Consider the following 16,577-nt stretch of genomic DNA (forward strand, 5'->3'; position numbering starts at 1 on the left):
AACTAATCAATGAATATAGTAAAGTTGCAGGATATAAAATCAACACACAGAAATCCCTTGCATTCCTATACACTAATAATGAGAAAATAGAAAGAGAAATTAAGGAAACAATTCCATTCACCACTGCAATGAAAAGAATAAAATACTTAGGAATATATCTACCTAAAGAAACAAAAGACCTATATATAGAAAACTATAAAACACTGGTGAAAGAAATCAAAGAGGACACTAATAGATGGAGAAATATACCGTGTTCATGGATTGGAAGAATCAATATAGTGAAAATGAGTATACTACACAAAGCAATCTATAGATTCAATGCAATCCCTATCAAAATACCAATGGTATTTTTCACAGAGCTAGAACAAATTATTTCACAATTTGTATGGAAATACAAAAAACCTCAAATAGCCAAAGCAATCTTGAGAAAGAAGAATGGAACTGGAGGAATCAACCTGCCTGACTTCAGGCTCTACTACAAAGCCACAGTCATCAAGACAGTATAGTACTGGCACAAAGACAGAAATATAGATCAATGGAACAAAATAGAAAGCCCAGAGATAAATCCATGCACATATGGACACCCTATCTTTGACAAAGGAGGCAAGAATATACAATGGAGAAAAGACAATCTCTTTAACAAGTGGTGCTGGGAAAACTGGTCAACCACTTGTAAAAGAATGAAACTAGAACACTTTCTAACACCATATACAAAAATAAACTCAAAATGGATTAAAGATCTAAACATAAGACCAGAATCTATAAAACTCCTAGAGGAGAAAATAGGCAAATCACTCTCTGACATAAATCACAGCAGGATCCTCTATGACCCACCTCCCAGAATATTGGAAATAGAAGCAAAAATAAACAAATGGGACCTAATTAAAATTAAAAGCTTCTGCACAACAAAGGAAACTATAAGCAAGGTGAAAAGACAACCTTCAGAATGGGAGAAAATAATAGCAAATGAAGCAACTGACAAACAACTAATCTCAAAAATATACAAGCAACTCCTACAGCTCAATTCCAGAAAAATAAACGACCCAATCAAAAAATGGGTCAAGGAACTAAACAGACATTTCTCCAAAGAAGACATACAGATGGCTAACAAACACATGAAAAGATGCTCAACATCACTCATTATCAGAGAAATGCAAATCAAAACCACTATGAGGTACCATTTCACGCCAGTCAGAATGGCTGCGATCCAAAAGTCTACAAACAATAAATGCTGGAGAGGATGTGGAGAAAAGGGAACCCTCTTACACTGTTGGTGGGAATGCAAACTAGTACAGCCACTATGGAGAGCAGTGTGGAGATTCCTTAAAAAACTAGAAATAGAACTGCCTTATAACCCAACAATCCCACTGCTGGGCATACACACCGAGGAAACCAGAATTGAAAGAGACATGCGTACCCACAATGTTCATCATAGCACAGTTTATAATAGCCAGGACGTGGAAGCAACCTAGATGTCCACCAGCAGATGAATGGATAAGAAAGCTGTGGTACATATACACAATGGAATATTACTCAACCATTAAAAAGAATACATTTGAATCAGTTCTAATGAGGTGGATGAAACTGGAGCTTATTATACAGAGTGAAATAAGCCAGAAAGAAAAACACCAATACAGTATACTAACGCATATATATGGAATTTAGAAAGATGGTAATGATAACCCTGTATGCGAGACAGCAAAAGAGACACAGATGTATAGAACAGTCTTTTGGACTCTGTGGGAGAGGGAAAGGGTGGGATGATTTGGGAGAATGTCATTGAAATATGTATAATATCATATATGAAATGAATCACCAGTCCAGGTTCGATGCATGATACAGGATGCTTGGGGCTGGTGCACTGGGATGACCCAGAGTGATGGTACAGGGAGGGAGGTGGGAGGGGGGTTCAGGATTGGGAACACGTGTATACCCATGGCGGATTCATGTTGATGTATGGCAAAACCAATACAATATTGTAAATTAATTAGCCTCCAATTAAAATAAATAAATCTATATTTTTAAAATGTTATTATAAAAAAAGAGGAGAAAAGGAAGTTAATTTATTTTGGCCTCTGACCTTTGTATTTTCCAGTACTTTGGCTATCTGATGAGAAGAGCCAACTCACTGGAAAAGACTCTGATGCTGGGAAAGTTTGAAGGCAGGAGGAGAAGGGGATGACAGAGGATCAGATGGTTGGATGGCATCACCGACTCAATGGACATGAGTTTGAGCAAACTCTGGGAGTTGGTAACGGACAGGGAAGATTAGCGTGCTGCAGTCCATGGGGTTGCAAAGAGTGGGACATGACTGAGTGACTGAACAACAACTGGCCTTTGAAAAAATCAAATTTAAAAGGCAGATTCCGGGGCCACGAGACACACACAGCTGACAAGCAACGCCATGCTATCTATCTGGTGCTCCTGTCACCTTTTTTTTCTCCTTTTCAAGTTCCTCGGCCTCTCTTTGCCAAATCGTCTTCATGTCAAAGTCAAAGGGGCCCATTCTGGACTCGAAGTTGCCAGTGGCCTGATCTGGGTTAAACTCTTCATAAACCATGTAGTCAGGTATGGACACAGCAGGGACCCTGCAGAAACAAAGGAAAGGGCCCCGGCCAGCTGCTTAGGACCACCTCCGGATTCCCCCTCCCCTGCTCCCCCATCTCCAGCACCCGGTACTGACCTTCTCCAGGCCCCGCCCACCTCCCCCCACCCCTCATTTTCTTGGCTCCTCATTCAGCTAGGATAAACTTCCAACTCTTAGCTGGGGGAAAGGAGGAAGGGAAGGGGAAGAGTTGAGAGGGGGAGGGAAGGGAGGGAAGAAGGGAGGGAAAAGACAGCAGGGAAGCGGGGAAGCCTCCGGGATGCAGGGCCCAGGAGAAGCTAGGCAGCCAGCAGAGCGCCAGGAAGGATGAGAGAGAAAAGGGCTGCAGCGGCAAGGAGGCTGCAGGCGGAGTGGCCGGGAGCGAAGTCAGAGGCTGGGGGTGCCGGGCTGGGCGGTGGCTGCAACGCGGGGGTCAGGACACTCACTGTCTCTGGTCTGCCGTCGGCGGCTTGCTGTGGTGGATGTACCAGTCTGGCAAGGAGTAGGCCACCGGCGAGCCCTTCGTGGTCCCGGGGGCAAAGTGCTTCAACAGATCTCGAAGGCAAAAAGACGTGGCGGTGACCATCACCGCCCCGATCCGAGCCTGAGCATCACCAGCCAGCACGTCCCCGCTGCTGACAAGGGAACTGGGCTTCCTCCTGAGCTTCTCTAACTGGGGTCGGGGTTGTGTGGGGGTGGGGGCGGGGGGCGGGGGGCGGACTTCAGGGTGTCCCTGGTTCTCACCTGCCAGCGCTGCCTGCCCAGAGAACAGCCCCTCCCTCTGCCCCACCACCTCCTCCTCCCATCCAAGCGTCCCTGGAGGAGGTGGGGGGTGTCGTTGCTCCATGCCAATGACTGTGGAGACAAAACTCATCGGGCTAGGGGGCCGGGGGGTCGCTTGCTGTCTCCTTTCTCAGCCCAGGAGGGTCTGTTCTCTGTCCCTACTCCTTCACACCCGGGGCATTTCTGGGGTAAGCCTCCAGGTTTCTGGTGGGAAGCGGGCACCAGCCCCTCTAAATCACGAGAGTAGGGGTCCTATTAACTGGTGTCCCCTTCAGAGCCAGGCTGAGAGGCACAGAGACTCACTCCAGCTCCCAACCCACCCACTTGCTGCCAGGTCTTCGTCCCCCTCCCCCAGGCTGGAGGCTTTTCACAGGGGCAGCTCAGGCAGGAGGTCGATGGGCCCCAGCTGGGAGTGACTGGTTTGCCTGCTAAGCAGGTTTTGCCTGCTATGGGGGGGGGGGGGGGGGGGCAGTGGCCAATACTATTAGTAGACATTTGAAACTTTTTTAATATGTGAACTTTCATTGTTTAAATATTTCAAATGTAGACAAAAGTTCCCTCATATGGTATGAATTCCGCTATACCCGTCACCCAGATTCCCCAAACACCATGCTTCGTTTCCCATTTGCTCGTTCTTTCTCTCCCCCATTAGTATTGTCACTGTCTGTTGCTTATTGGGGGACCATGTGGGGTGTTTCCAGTGACAGTTATGACATAATCACAGTGCAGTGATCAAAATCAGGAAGTCAGTGTGATGCAATCCTTTTATCCAATTACAGATCTTATTCAGATTTTGCCAGCTGTCCCACTGATGTTCTTTTAGCCTAAGGCTCAGAGTGAGGAGGGGACCCTGCTTCTGTGCTTCACACGCAATGAATCACACAGTCTGTTCTGGGTTTTGTAGCATCACAGCCCAGATGCCACCATCTGCCACGTAGCCCATCTTCTCCGCGACAACCTTCATGGAAGGAACGGCGGCCAGAAAGAGAAAGGTCAGCGTTTCTCAGGGTCGCTCTCCACAAAGGCCCGGCCGAAGGTGTTCCAGACGTGACTCCTAACCTGAGCAGCAACCTGAGTTAGGACAACTGAGCAAGACTTGCTCAGCGAAATCATGGATAAAGGCCGGATGTTTGTCAACATCACCGCTGACACTCATCAGCCTCTACCATGCAGGAGATATTAATATACCCCTGAGGGATGAGGAGACCGAGCAACAGGAAGCAAAGATGCTTCACGGGCAAGTGCAGAAGGGGCAACCCCTTCTTACCCCCCAGAAGGGTGACCGCAGTCAGTGCAGAGACAGCGACTCTGCAGTTAGACAGTGAGGCTGGCGTGGGAGTCACCCCAGGGTGGTGCTCAGGAGAAATCCAAAGAAAATCCCAGTCTGGTGAATGCACAGTCCAGTCGGTCTTTCCCATAAACGGCAGCATGTCCCTGAAGAGTCTGCACCCTGGGCTGTATCAGGTGACCTGGATGCCCTATGACCTTGGGCAAAATTCCTACACTTGACAGTAACAAGTGTCCAGATCACAGATGGCATCTGGATGTCCAGACGACAAGGTCACACCACCTGCCCACCGCCCCCACACACAGAAGCACTCACCAGGGCGGCCACCTTGCTTGGCCAGCTTCACGTACTCCGAGTCTGTCTCCTTCACCCAGTACCTCCGCAGCCCGAGCGTGTGCCCGCTGGGGGCTTCCCTCGGGTCGCTGAGGCCAGGAATCTGCGATGCTGGCGGGGAGTCCACAGCCTTCTCTGACTGCTTCACAGGAAGGTGGTAATACCAGTCTAGGGAAGAGGAGGCCCAGGGTCGGGATGTTACTCACGGAGCCCAAGCTGGCTTGGCCCCCTGCCCAGGAGACATCAAGGAGGCTGTCTCACCCTCCCCAGGACACCGGCAAAGGAGAAATTGCCCTCTTCTGAACACCTGTTACCTGATGCGTCTCCCTGTGGTCATGGAGTCGGCAGATCCTAAAGGCCACCAGCAGCAGCCACAGTGCCCAGCAGGAGAACACCCTCGAGGGGGCCGGCTGGCCTCTGCGCCCAGCTGCCCCGCTGTCCCAAAGCAGTGAGACCAGAGCCCTTCCCTGGGGGTCTTAGCCTCCCAGTGAGGTTTCCAAATTCCCTAATTGTCTCTCTCTCTTCTCCTTCAATCTTCCCTGAATTGGGACTTGACTGCATTTCTGGATATGTCAGGAAGTACGCATTCCTGATGGAGCGAGAAATGGCAACCCACTTCAGTATTCTTGCCTGTAAATCCCATGGACCCAGATGGGCTATATAGTCTATGGGGTCGCAAAGAGTCAGACACGACTGAGCATGCATCATGCACCCACACATTCCTGAAAGATCCAAAATCACTTAAACATGGGCAAGTCTCTGGACTATGGGGCCAAAAGTTGGCCAAGATTTGATCAACTTAGACTTTTAAAACACTGAGATTTCATGATAAAAACTCTCACCAAAGTGGGCATAGAGGGACCTATTTCAACATAATAAAAAGCTACTATGACAAACACACAGCCAGCATAATACTCAATGGTAAAAAGCTGAAAACCTCCCCACTAAACTCTGGAACAAGACAGTGATGCCCATTCTTACCACTTCTATTCAACATAGTACTGGAATCCTAGGCAGAGCAGTCAACAAAGAAAAATAAATAAAAAGTATTCAAACTGGTCAGAAAGAGGTAAAATTGTTATTATACACAGGTGACATGATACTATATACAGAAAACCCTAAAGACTCCAAACAAAAACTACCAAAAATGATAAATGAATTTAACCACATAGCAAGATACAAGATTAGCATACAGAAACCTGTTGCATTTCTTTATACTAATAATGAAATATCACAAAGTAAAAAAAAAAAAAAATCCCTTTTAAAATAGCATAAAAAATAAATAAATAAAATAAAATACTTAGGAATAAACCTGATCAAGGAGGCAGAAGACACATATGCTGCTAATTGTAAGGGAAATTGAAGATGATTTAAAGAAGTGGAAAGATATCCCATGCTCCTAGGTTGGAAGAATTAATACTGTTAAAAAGACCATACTACCCAAAGCAATTTACAGCTGTAACGTGATCCCTATCAAATTACCCATGACATTTTTCACAGAACTAGAACAAATAATCCTAAAATTTATATGGAAAATATTAAAAGATCCAGAATTTTCAACCAATCTTGAGGAAAAAGAAAAAGTTGGAGATATAATTCTCCCAGACTTCAGACAATACTACAAACCTACAGTAATTAAAACAATGTGGTACTGACACACAAACAGACAAACCAATCAATGGGCTAGAATAAAGAGCCCCGAAATAAACCCACACACCTGTGGTCAACTAACCTTTGACGAAGGAGGCAAGACTATACAAGGGGGGAAAGACAGTCTCTTCAGCAAGCGGCATTGGGAAAGCTGGACAGTCACATTTAAATCAATGAAGCTAGAACACACTTTCTCACCACACACAAAAATAAACTCAGAATGGCTGAGAGAAAAATATGACATGACACCATAAAGCTCCTAGAAGACAGCACAGGCAAAACATTCTCTGACATAAATCATAACACTGTTTTCTTAGGTCAGTTTCCAAAGGCAATAGAATAAAAAGAAACAAAGGGGACTAATCAAACTTACAAGCTTTTGCACAGCAAAGGAAACTTAAGCAACATGAAAAGACAAACTATGGACTGGGAGAAAATACTTGCAAACTATGTGATGGACAAAGGCTTATGTCCAAAATACACAAACAGCTCATACAATGCAATAACAACAACAAAAAGCCCCCCCAAAAAACAATCAAAAAATGGTCAGAAAAGCTAGACATTCCTCCAAAGGAGACATACAGATGGCCAACAGGCACATGAAAATATGCTCAACATCATCAATTACTGCTGTTGTTCAGTCGCTAAGCCATGTCCCACTCTGTGACCCCATGGACTGCAGCATGTCACACTCCCCTGTCCTTCACTGTCTTCCAGAGTTTGCTCAAGTTCACGTTCATTGAATTGGTGATGCCATCCAACCACCTCATCCTCTGTCACACCCTTCTCCTCCTGCCTTCAATCTTTCCCAGCATCAGCGTCTTTTCCAATGAGTCAGCTCTATTCTTCAAATAGCCAAAGTATTGAAGCTTTAGCTTTAGCACCAGTCCTTCCAATGAATATTCAGGGTTGATTTCCTTTGGGACTGACTGCTTTGATCTCCTTGCTGTCCAAGGGAACTCTCAAGAGTCTCCTCCAGCGTCACAGTTTGAAAGCATCAGTTCTTTGGTGCTCAGCCTTCTTTATGGTCCAACTCTCACATCTGTACCTGACTCTTGGAAACACCATAGCTTTGACTATTTTGGCCTTTGTCAGCAAAGTAATATCTCTGTTTTTGAATATGCTGTCTAGGTCTGTCATAGCTTTCTTTCCAAGGATCAAGTGTCTTTGAATTTCATGGCTGCAGTCACCGCCTGCAGTGATTTTGGAGCCCAAGAAAATAAAACCTGTCACTACTTCCACTTTTTCTCCTTCTATTTGCCATGAAGTGATGGGACTGGATCCCATTATTTTAGTTTTTTGAATGTTGAGTTTTAAGCCGGCTTTTTCACCTTCATCAAGAGGCTCTTTAGTTCCTCTTCACTTTCTGCCATTACAGTGGTGTTATCTGAGGTTATTGATGTTTCTCCTGGCAATCTTGATTCCAGCTTGTGCTTCATCCAGCCTGGCATTTAGCATGATGTACTCTGCATATAAATAAAATAAACAGAGTGACAATATACAGCCTGATGTACTCCTTTCTCAATTTTGAACCAGTGGGCTGTTCCCTGTCCAGTTCTAACTGTTGCTTTTTGACCTGCATACAGGTTTCTCAGGAGGCAAGTCAGGTGGTCTGGTATTCCCATCTCTTTAAGAATTTTCCACAGTTTGTTGTGATCCACACAGTCAAAGGCGTTAGCGTCATCAATGAAACAGAAGTAGATGTTTTTTTAAATTCTCTTGCTTTTTCTATGATCCAACGAATCATCTGATCTCTGATCTTTTGCCTTTTCTAAATCCAGCTTGTACATCTGGAGGTTCTCAGTTCATGTATTGCTGAAGCCTAGCTTGAAGGATTTTCAGCATAACCTTTCTAGCAGGTAAAATGAGCACAACTGTACTGCAGTTTGAGTAATCTTTGGCATTGCCTTTCTTGGGGACAGGAATGAAAATTGGCCTTTTCCAGTTTTGTGGCCACTGCTGAGTTTTCCAAATTTGCTGGCATATTGAGTGCAGCAGACAGACGCACATCAAAACTACAATGAAGTCATTGTAGTTTTGTAGAATGGTCATCATCAAAAAGTCTACAAACAAAAAATGCTGTGGGTGGGGAGGAAAGGGAACCCTCCTACACTACTGGTGGGAATGTAAATTGGCGCAGCCATTATGGAGAATACTATGGTGCTTTCTTATGAAACTAAAATAGAACTTCCATACAATCCTACAATCCCACTCTTGGGCATATATCTAGAAAAGAAGAAAACTCTAATTCAAAAAGATACATGCACCCCAATGTTCTTAGCAGCACTATTTACAATAGTCAGGATATGAAGACAACCTAAATGTCCATCAACAGATGAATGGATAAAGAAGATGTGGTGCATGTAATGGAATACTATGTAGCCATAAAAAAGAATGAACTAATGACATTGCAGCAGCATGGATGGACCTAGAGCCTATCACACTAGGTGAAGTAATCAGACATAGAAAGACAAATACCATGTATCACTTATAAATGGAATCTTAAAAAATGATACAAATAAACTCAATTATAAAACAGAAACAGACTCACAGACATAGAAAACAGACTTAATGATTACCAAAGGGGAAAGATGAGGGGAGGCATAAATTAGAAGGTTGTGATTCACATGTTGCTGCTGCTGCTGCTAAGTCGCTTCAGTCGTGTCCGACTCTGTGCGACCCCATAGACGGAAACCCACCAGGCTTTCCCATCCCTGGGATTCTCCAGGCAAGAACACTGGAGTGGGTTGCCATTTCCTTCTCCAATGCGTGAAAGTGAAAAGTGAAAATGAAGTCGCTCAGTCGTGTCCGACTCTTCGAGACCCCATGGACTGCAGCCTACCAGGCTCCTCCGTCCATGGGATGTTCATGTACACACTGCTATATATAAAATACATAATCAATAAGGACCCACTGTATAGCACAGGGGATTATACTCAGTATCTTTTAATAACCTATAATGGAAAGAATTTGAAAAAGAATGTATATATATGTGTGTGTGTGTGTGTAACTGAATAACTTTGCTGTACATCTGAAACTAACACAAACCACATTGCAAATCAGCTATATACTTCAATTAAAACAAACATACTGAGACAGAAGTCACAGCTTTAGTGAACGTGTTTGCTAATTTGACAGGAGCAGGACCGAGTGCCACCTCAGGAAGGCTAGATGGTGAGCAACCTGACCTGACACCCACTCCCCAGGGGGGCATCCTGGCAGGCCCTCCTCCCAGACGCTGGCCGCACCCTCTCCACACAAGCCCCTCAGCTTTCCTTTTGCTCGAGGCGGGAAGCAGGACATCCTGAGAGGTCAGACGGGAAAAGGGAGAAGCACCCTGAAGGGTTGCTGAACAGAGAGGCAGGGGCTTTGCCCTGGGCAACCTCGTGCTGTGGGAACCCTCTCAGGCTGCAGACTGATCGGGGGCTGAGTGTGGTTCCCATGGAAACATCCAGCTGGGTCCCGCAAAACTGACGTGCGATGAGTACAGATAAAGCGTGTGTCCAGTGGTTAAAAATCCGTCTGCCAGTGCAGGGGATGTGAGTTCCATCCCTGGTCTGGAAAGATCCCTTGTGCAATCTTGCAGCAACTAAGACCGTGCACCACACTACTGAGGCCACGTGCTGCAACTCCTGAAGCCTGTGTGCCCTAGAGTCTGCACTCTGCCAACAAGAGAAGCCACTGCAGCGAGACACCTGCTCGCCACAACTGGGGAAGGTCCATGCAAGCAGCGAAGAGACAGTGCAGGCAAAATAAACAAATCCATTTTAAACAGTGTATGAGATTTCTAGGATCTGAGATCGGATAAAGACGAGGGTGGGAGGACAAAGCGGGATAAGAGAAGGCCAGCTTACTCTCTCACCTCCCTCCCCATTGATCTGTTGACCCCTACCTCCCCCAGAGAGTGGTCATGGGTGGTGAGCAGAACGGGCCTTGGCAGAGCCCTGAGGCCCCTCAGTGGGCACCCAGGACAGAACCCTGCAGGTGGCTTTGGTGACCACCTATGAGGGTCCCTGCCAGGAGCAAGAGGTGTCAGCAGGAGCCCAGGGACCTGCAGTTATCAGGTCCACTCATAATCCCACAGAGAGAAGACGCTCGGGCTGTTGGCGTTCTGGTGACACTTTGCATCCAAAACTGATGAACCCACGTGTCCAAATATAAGAACAGACATCACAGCTGACTGAGAACTAGGGGAACAAAATCTAGAAGGGATGTGAAATTAAAAAGACGCCACTACCATGGCACAAGTGTCTCTAGAATTTAAGAGCTTACTGGAACCAGCTGTCCAAAATGCACGACAGTCAGGGTCTAACACAGGACCAGCTCCTGGCAGGTGCAATGGGTGATTTCCTGCGTTCACTTGGCTAGGCCACAGTTCCCAGACTGAGGTCTCCTGAGAAGGAAGGAATTCTGCCCCCAGACAGCCTTCCAACCCAGGACTGTAGCATCAGCTCCTTCTCGGCCTGCTCCACAACTGTGTGAGCCAGTTCCTTAAAATAAATCGATGTCTCAGTCAATCTCCCTTTCTCTTTCTACACACACACACACACATACACACAGGCACAGATGTTGTTGGGCTCTGGAGAATTCCGAGTGATACAGCAGGATCACAGGAAAGCAGGCTGAATAAGATGGCTTTACACAAGCACACACGGATCCCAGGAACAAGAAGTCGTCTTCCTCCACAGCTAAAAGTTAGCCACGCAGTTTCTACTTAGAACTAAAGCTGAGTTCACTGCGTAAAAAATGAATGTTCATGGAAAAATCTTTAAAATATCTGAACAACAATAATGAGATGAAAACTATAGTGAAAACACAATAGAGGGAGAAGGAGAAAAGAGAAAGGGTGGGGGGAACCCAACAGGAAAGCTTTCAAGAAGTTTGCCTGAGCTCACAGAGTTAGTTTTAGATCCAGGAGGAAGGGCTTAGGAGCATCATATCTGATCGTCTTCAGCTCAAATATTTTCTTTCAGAGGGAAAGCATTCAGTTCTTGCTTTATTTTTCCTCTCTGTATTTTGATTACTAATTAATCCACAGAGAACAGTTTCTACATCTCATTACTGGAAGCTTCGGGCAGGAACTGAGCTCTGATTTGGTTGGCAGTTTATGATGGCGTGCCCTGCAGAGAGTCAGCACATGAGTCACTGTGAACCAACTGTCTCTCTCACACACACACACACACGTGTGCACACACGTGTGCACACACACACACACACACACACACACATGATTAGTACTTGTCTGGCACCAGATCACTCACGACCGTGTAGATTTCTTTACTGGCTCCCCTGTCCCAAGGAGCCCGGCTCAGAGATGACCATAGCGTGACTCAGTCCTGCAGTTCTCTGGTCTTTGAGCCATGAGAGGCAACCCAAAGGCAGGATCCTGGCAACCAGCCTCAGCCTTGGAGAACAGGGCAGCTTTTTGAAACTCTAAGCCTCAGGTTTCTCATCTGCAGACCAGAGCTAACAACCCCTCAGCAGGTTGTCCTGAAGTTCAATGTCAGTGTGACAGTGTTTAGCACACAGGGGAGGCTACGCAGTAGGGCGCTGAGATACCAGAAAACCAGGCTGAGAGCCCACAGTAGAGACTGGGACCCAGGCCTCCTGTGCCCCTTCCCCTCCATTCCAGCACAGCCACAGCCTCGTCAGTAGCGGCCACAGTAGAGCTCTGGGCAAGAAGCACGGGGAGACTGTGAAGGCCACACTCGGGCCCGCTGCCTGCAGTCCAACCCCTACCCCGCCTCTTCCAACAGAGCTTCAGGGCCCTCTTCTCCATCCTCCTACTCCAGCCCTTCACGAGATGTGGAAGAATAACAACAAAGTCAAAATCAGACCAGAGCAGCTAGGTCTTCTTTCCCTTCTTCCAACTTCACAATGAGAAGCCCACTGCAGTGCCAACCTCCGCCGGAGGCTTAATTCCTGTGTTAATCCGCTTAAAGCAGGAGACAGTTACCCTGGTTGGAGTCTAAATTAGGAGCAAGAGATAGGTGATCAATGAAATACATAAGGATGCAGCTGAAAATGAAAGTGTCCAAGTCAGCACACGGTTACTGATACAGAGAAATTTTCAGAGATGCTATTGCTCCAAGAACTGAGTAGCTCTAACAGCAGTGGGCCGGTACCCTGGCTTTCTTTTGTTGAAAATAGGGAAACAAACGAAAAAACCCCAGAAGTCAAGTTCCCCTCTACCCCTAGATCCCCACCTTGCTTTTAAGCCTTACTTCCACCCAGGGGCACAGGGGCAGTGTGTAGCTTTCTTTGATGGTACCCCGTGTTAGTCCTGTCCCCTCCCCACCGCCTTCTCCACACACGCATGCAGAATACAGGTGAGCCTGTCCAGTAGCAGAACAAAGGCAGATCTCCTCTCCTCTGGTCACTCACCGCAGGGAGCGTAGCGGCTCGCGGCCCCATGCAGCTCCTTGCTGGTATTCCTCATGCCCTGAGACACGCTGGGCCGGGTGTTCACGGGTGAGCCAGGAACCGTTGCCGGGGCTGAGCTGCAGAGGCTGGGTCCGCACCCCTACTCGGTCCGTCCTCCTCCACCTGACAGGTATGCAGGAGTCTCACCATTCAGGTAGTGCGCGCATGCCCAGGCAAGCCATCAACAGGAGCGCGTTCAGCCAGGGTATATGCATCATGGGCACACATGCAGAGTAGCCAGCAGGAGACAGCAGGTACCGAAGTCCCGCCCCGGCCCGGTGCTCCCCCATTTCAGGAGACAGGGGTCCCTCCCGGTCCCGACCCCACTGGCCGTCTGACCCCGCTCACCTGCCGACCTAGGGTCTGGATGGGTGCCACCTGCAAAGTCTGATACCAGTCTGTTCCCGCTGGCGGCTGAGACCAATCCCAAACTCCCAGAGAGGCGCGGAACTACAGCAACCCGCGTCGCCAGGGCAACGGCCTGGGCCAACCGGCGGCCGCGGACGGAGCACAGGCAGCCAATTGGCGCAGTGTGAGGGCAGGCCAATCGCGTCAGGGGCGTGGCTTGGGCGCCTACAGTCAACTGCCTGGGGCTTGGGGGTTGTCGAGGTGGTGGCGCCGGCTTGGCAGCGTGGCTGCTGGGGCGTGCCAGCCTCAGAGTTCTCCTGGTGAGACCTCCGCCCACCTGACGTCCTGGAAAACCCAACAGCGGTTTTCTTGTCCATCTCCGGTTTATTTAATACATTGTTAAAAAGAGGACGAGTAAGTACCTGGGGAAACTCAAAAGACAGCCATTTCTGCCAGTTGTGTATTAGTAGGAAAATTACTATGCACACGTCTTTCCTCATACGTTATTTTTTTCAGTATTTCTGGTTTGGAAACTTGGTTTGTAGTCCTTCTGTGATTCCACCAGCCCAGGCAGCAGTTGGAGCTAAGGTTGTCTTTTGCTAAAATAGAAAAATCACGATGTCTTAACGGTGGTCATTTGGCAACTTTAAACAAGGCGCTGCTTTTGCTACTACACAAGTTAAGCATTAGAAATCTAGCAGAAGAGAGGTGATGTAACCATTTGGTAGGGAGAAGAGAATTCTTGTGACAGGAATTTACTCTCACTGTGGGTTATCCAGCTCTCATATAATATTTTCAGGATCCTCAGCTGACCCAGTTTTGAAAGCAAGCAAGACATCACTTTTCAATGTCAAATGTTTGTCCCATTGCAGGTAGACATGTAGACTCTCACTAAGTATAACAGGGTTTCCTGTTGCATAAGTCAGGGCATTGTTTACCCAGGGAACTGTGTGCCAAGAGAAGGTGGTTTTTTAAAATAGTGTATCCTACTGATTGAAGCCATCCTGCCTAAAGAATATCTTTCTCTCTTCCTGAGCTTGGTTAACAGAAGAGAAGGAAACTTACTCAAGTTGACAGCCCTTTTTACTAGTTGAAATCATGATTTGAGCTATAATGAAGAATGATCATTCCTCAGAATAAAGTTCTGACTTTTGGAATGTGACTGAAATCACAAGTATTTGCAGGTGCCAAATTAAATAAGAACGTAAGTGAGCTGCTATACAAATGAAAACATGGCACAAGAAAAATCTATTGTGAAGATTTCTCTGTTTATTTGCTATACACATATGATCTTTCTTTCATACAATAGCCCAGAGTTTTTAGAAGGATCCAGCCTTTCCTCATATACAATCTCACTTCATGTACAGATTTAGTCAGCAGTTTATGGAGAAAAAATATTCAATTATTTGTAGATGTTTGTTTAAAGTATTATCTCTATTTTATATATGGATAAATTCTTAGAGATTTGTATCTTACATAGATATTGTATATGATTATAAACTGTTTATGAGTTTTGGGGGAAGAGGAAAACATGTATTTGAGTATAAATTCCGATTTTTTAACAGCCCTCGGACCCTTCCTTCTTGCCTGCTCTTGGTTTGCTCATGTTGTTGACTGAAGCTAATATTTCTAAACTCCTAAGACACATCTTCAGGCTCAAGCCCATCCTTGTTTCATCTTCCAACCCAGTAGATAAATTCCTTTCCCTAAACATCATTCCCAGGAGACTCAATCCTCCATAATATGCAGCATATTCCTTAGACTAGTTTCATAAAATGGGGGGGATTTCCAAATTTGGTGTTTTCTGTTTGATGATAATCTAATCATTTCAAGACAAATGCTTCCTTTTCGACACATTTATGTATTTCAGTATTAGGCAGCATTTTGGGTTTTCAGTCCAGTTGAAAACTGAGATTATCATCTGTGGAAACAAGATTATCATCTGTAGTTGGCACAGAATGAGACAGGATTTCTTTGTGTCCTTATCAGCATCTCCCCTCCATTATGTGTTAAAGTGATAATGATCTTTCTCTTTGGTAGAAAAACTTCACATTTTACAATAAATTTCAACAGATTACCTTTCTTAAGATGTAACAGTAAAATGTTTTGGAAAAGTGACAGAGTAAAAAAATATATGAAAGTAACAGAACAGTTTAAATCGTTTTAATTTAAATTCCTATAATGCAGGAGTTGGTGATGGACAGGGAGGCCTGGCGTGCTGCGATTCATGGGGTCGCAAAGAGTCGGACACGACTGAGTGACTGAACTGAACTGAACTGAATGCAACAATTTATATATAATGCTAAGGTAATTGTATTAGTTTTGAAGAAATACTTCATATTTGAAAAATAGTAAGGCCATTTATCATGTATGATTTATTATTGAAAAAGCTAAGTTGTTACAGGCTATCAGAAACCAATGTTTTTTAAATTTTTTTGGCCATGCCACTTGGCTTTCAGGAGAAACTCCCTGGACCAGGGGTGGAACCCACAGCCCCTGCATTGGTAGTGCAGCCTTAGTCACTGGAACGTTAGGGATGTCCTGGACATCTGTCTCCATGTGCTGCCTGCATTCACTGCCAGCCCTACTGTATGAGACAACTCCCAGTTTTTTCTGCCAGTTACAATGGGTTTGATCACTGGTGGGAGAACTAAGATCACAAGTGGAGCAACTGAGCCTACATGCTGCAACTGCTGACCCGTAGACCTGCACGGTGTGATGAAGGTCCTGCATGCTGTGACCAAGACCAGCCAAATAGATAAATAAATATTTTTTAAAATAAACAGTTACAAATAGGTTGGGGTCTTCTGCCAAATACAAGCTTTGGGGTTGTGGTCTCAGTTCAGTTCAGTTCAGTCGCTCAGTCGTGTCCAACTCTTTGCGACCCCATGAATTACAACACACCAGGCCTCCCTGTCCATCACCAACTCCCAAACTCATGTCCATCGAGTCGGTGACGTCATCCAGCCATCTCATCCTCTTTTGTGCCCTTCTCCTCCTGCCCCCAATCCCTCCCAGCATCAGAGTCTTTTCCAATGAGTCAACTCTTCGCATAAGGTGGCCAAAGTATTGGAATTTCAGCTTTAGCATCAGTCCTTCCAATGAACACCCAGGACTGATCTCCTTCAGGATGGACTGGTTGGATCTCCTTGCAGTCCAAGGGACTCT

At 46.1% G+C, this 16,577-nt stretch overlaps 2 protein-coding genes across 3 annotated transcripts in view; one reads left to right on the forward strand and one right to left on the reverse strand.

Moving 5' to 3' along the window:
* Positions 1–13,519, reverse strand: part of C4H7orf57 (chromosome 4 C7orf57 homolog) — a 28,770-nt gene extending 15,251 nt beyond the window's left edge. Inside the window, exons 1-5 of the mRNA XM_019959650.2 lie at positions 13,410–13,519; positions 13,023–13,184; positions 4,971–5,156; positions 3,031–3,139; positions 2,432–2,588 (exon numbers count right to left, since the gene is read on the reverse strand). Coding sequence (XP_019815209.2) covers positions 2,432–2,588; positions 3,031–3,139; positions 4,971–5,156; positions 13,023–13,077 — 507 coding nt within the window. The 5' untranslated portion in view covers positions 13,078–13,184; positions 13,410–13,519. The remainder of the gene's footprint in view (positions 1–2,431; positions 2,589–3,030; positions 3,140–4,970; positions 5,157–13,022; positions 13,185–13,409) is intronic.
* Positions 13,520–13,648: 129 nt separating this feature from the next.
* Positions 13,649–16,577, forward strand: part of SUN3 (Sad1 and UNC84 domain containing 3) — a 51,763-nt gene continuing 48,834 nt past the window's right edge. The window contains exon 1 of one of the 2 annotated variants that reach the window (XM_019959649.2): positions 13,649–13,823. Coding sequence is in view for 1 of the 2 variants with exons in the window: in XM_070787455.1 (XP_070643556.1) it covers positions 15,709–15,716 (8 nt within the window). In the remaining variant the exon portion in view is untranslated. Of the gene's footprint in view, positions 13,824–15,602; positions 15,717–16,577 lie in introns of those variants that run through there. The other variant, XM_070787455.1, reaches the window with a different exon arrangement.

This window comes from Bos indicus, chromosome 4 (genome assembly GCF_029378745.1).
Source record: "Bos indicus isolate NIAB-ARS_2022 breed Sahiwal x Tharparkar chromosome 4, NIAB-ARS_B.indTharparkar_mat_pri_1.0, whole genome shotgun sequence".
In the NCBI taxonomy this organism is placed as follows: Eukaryota; Metazoa; Chordata; class Mammalia; order Artiodactyla; family Bovidae; genus Bos; species Bos indicus.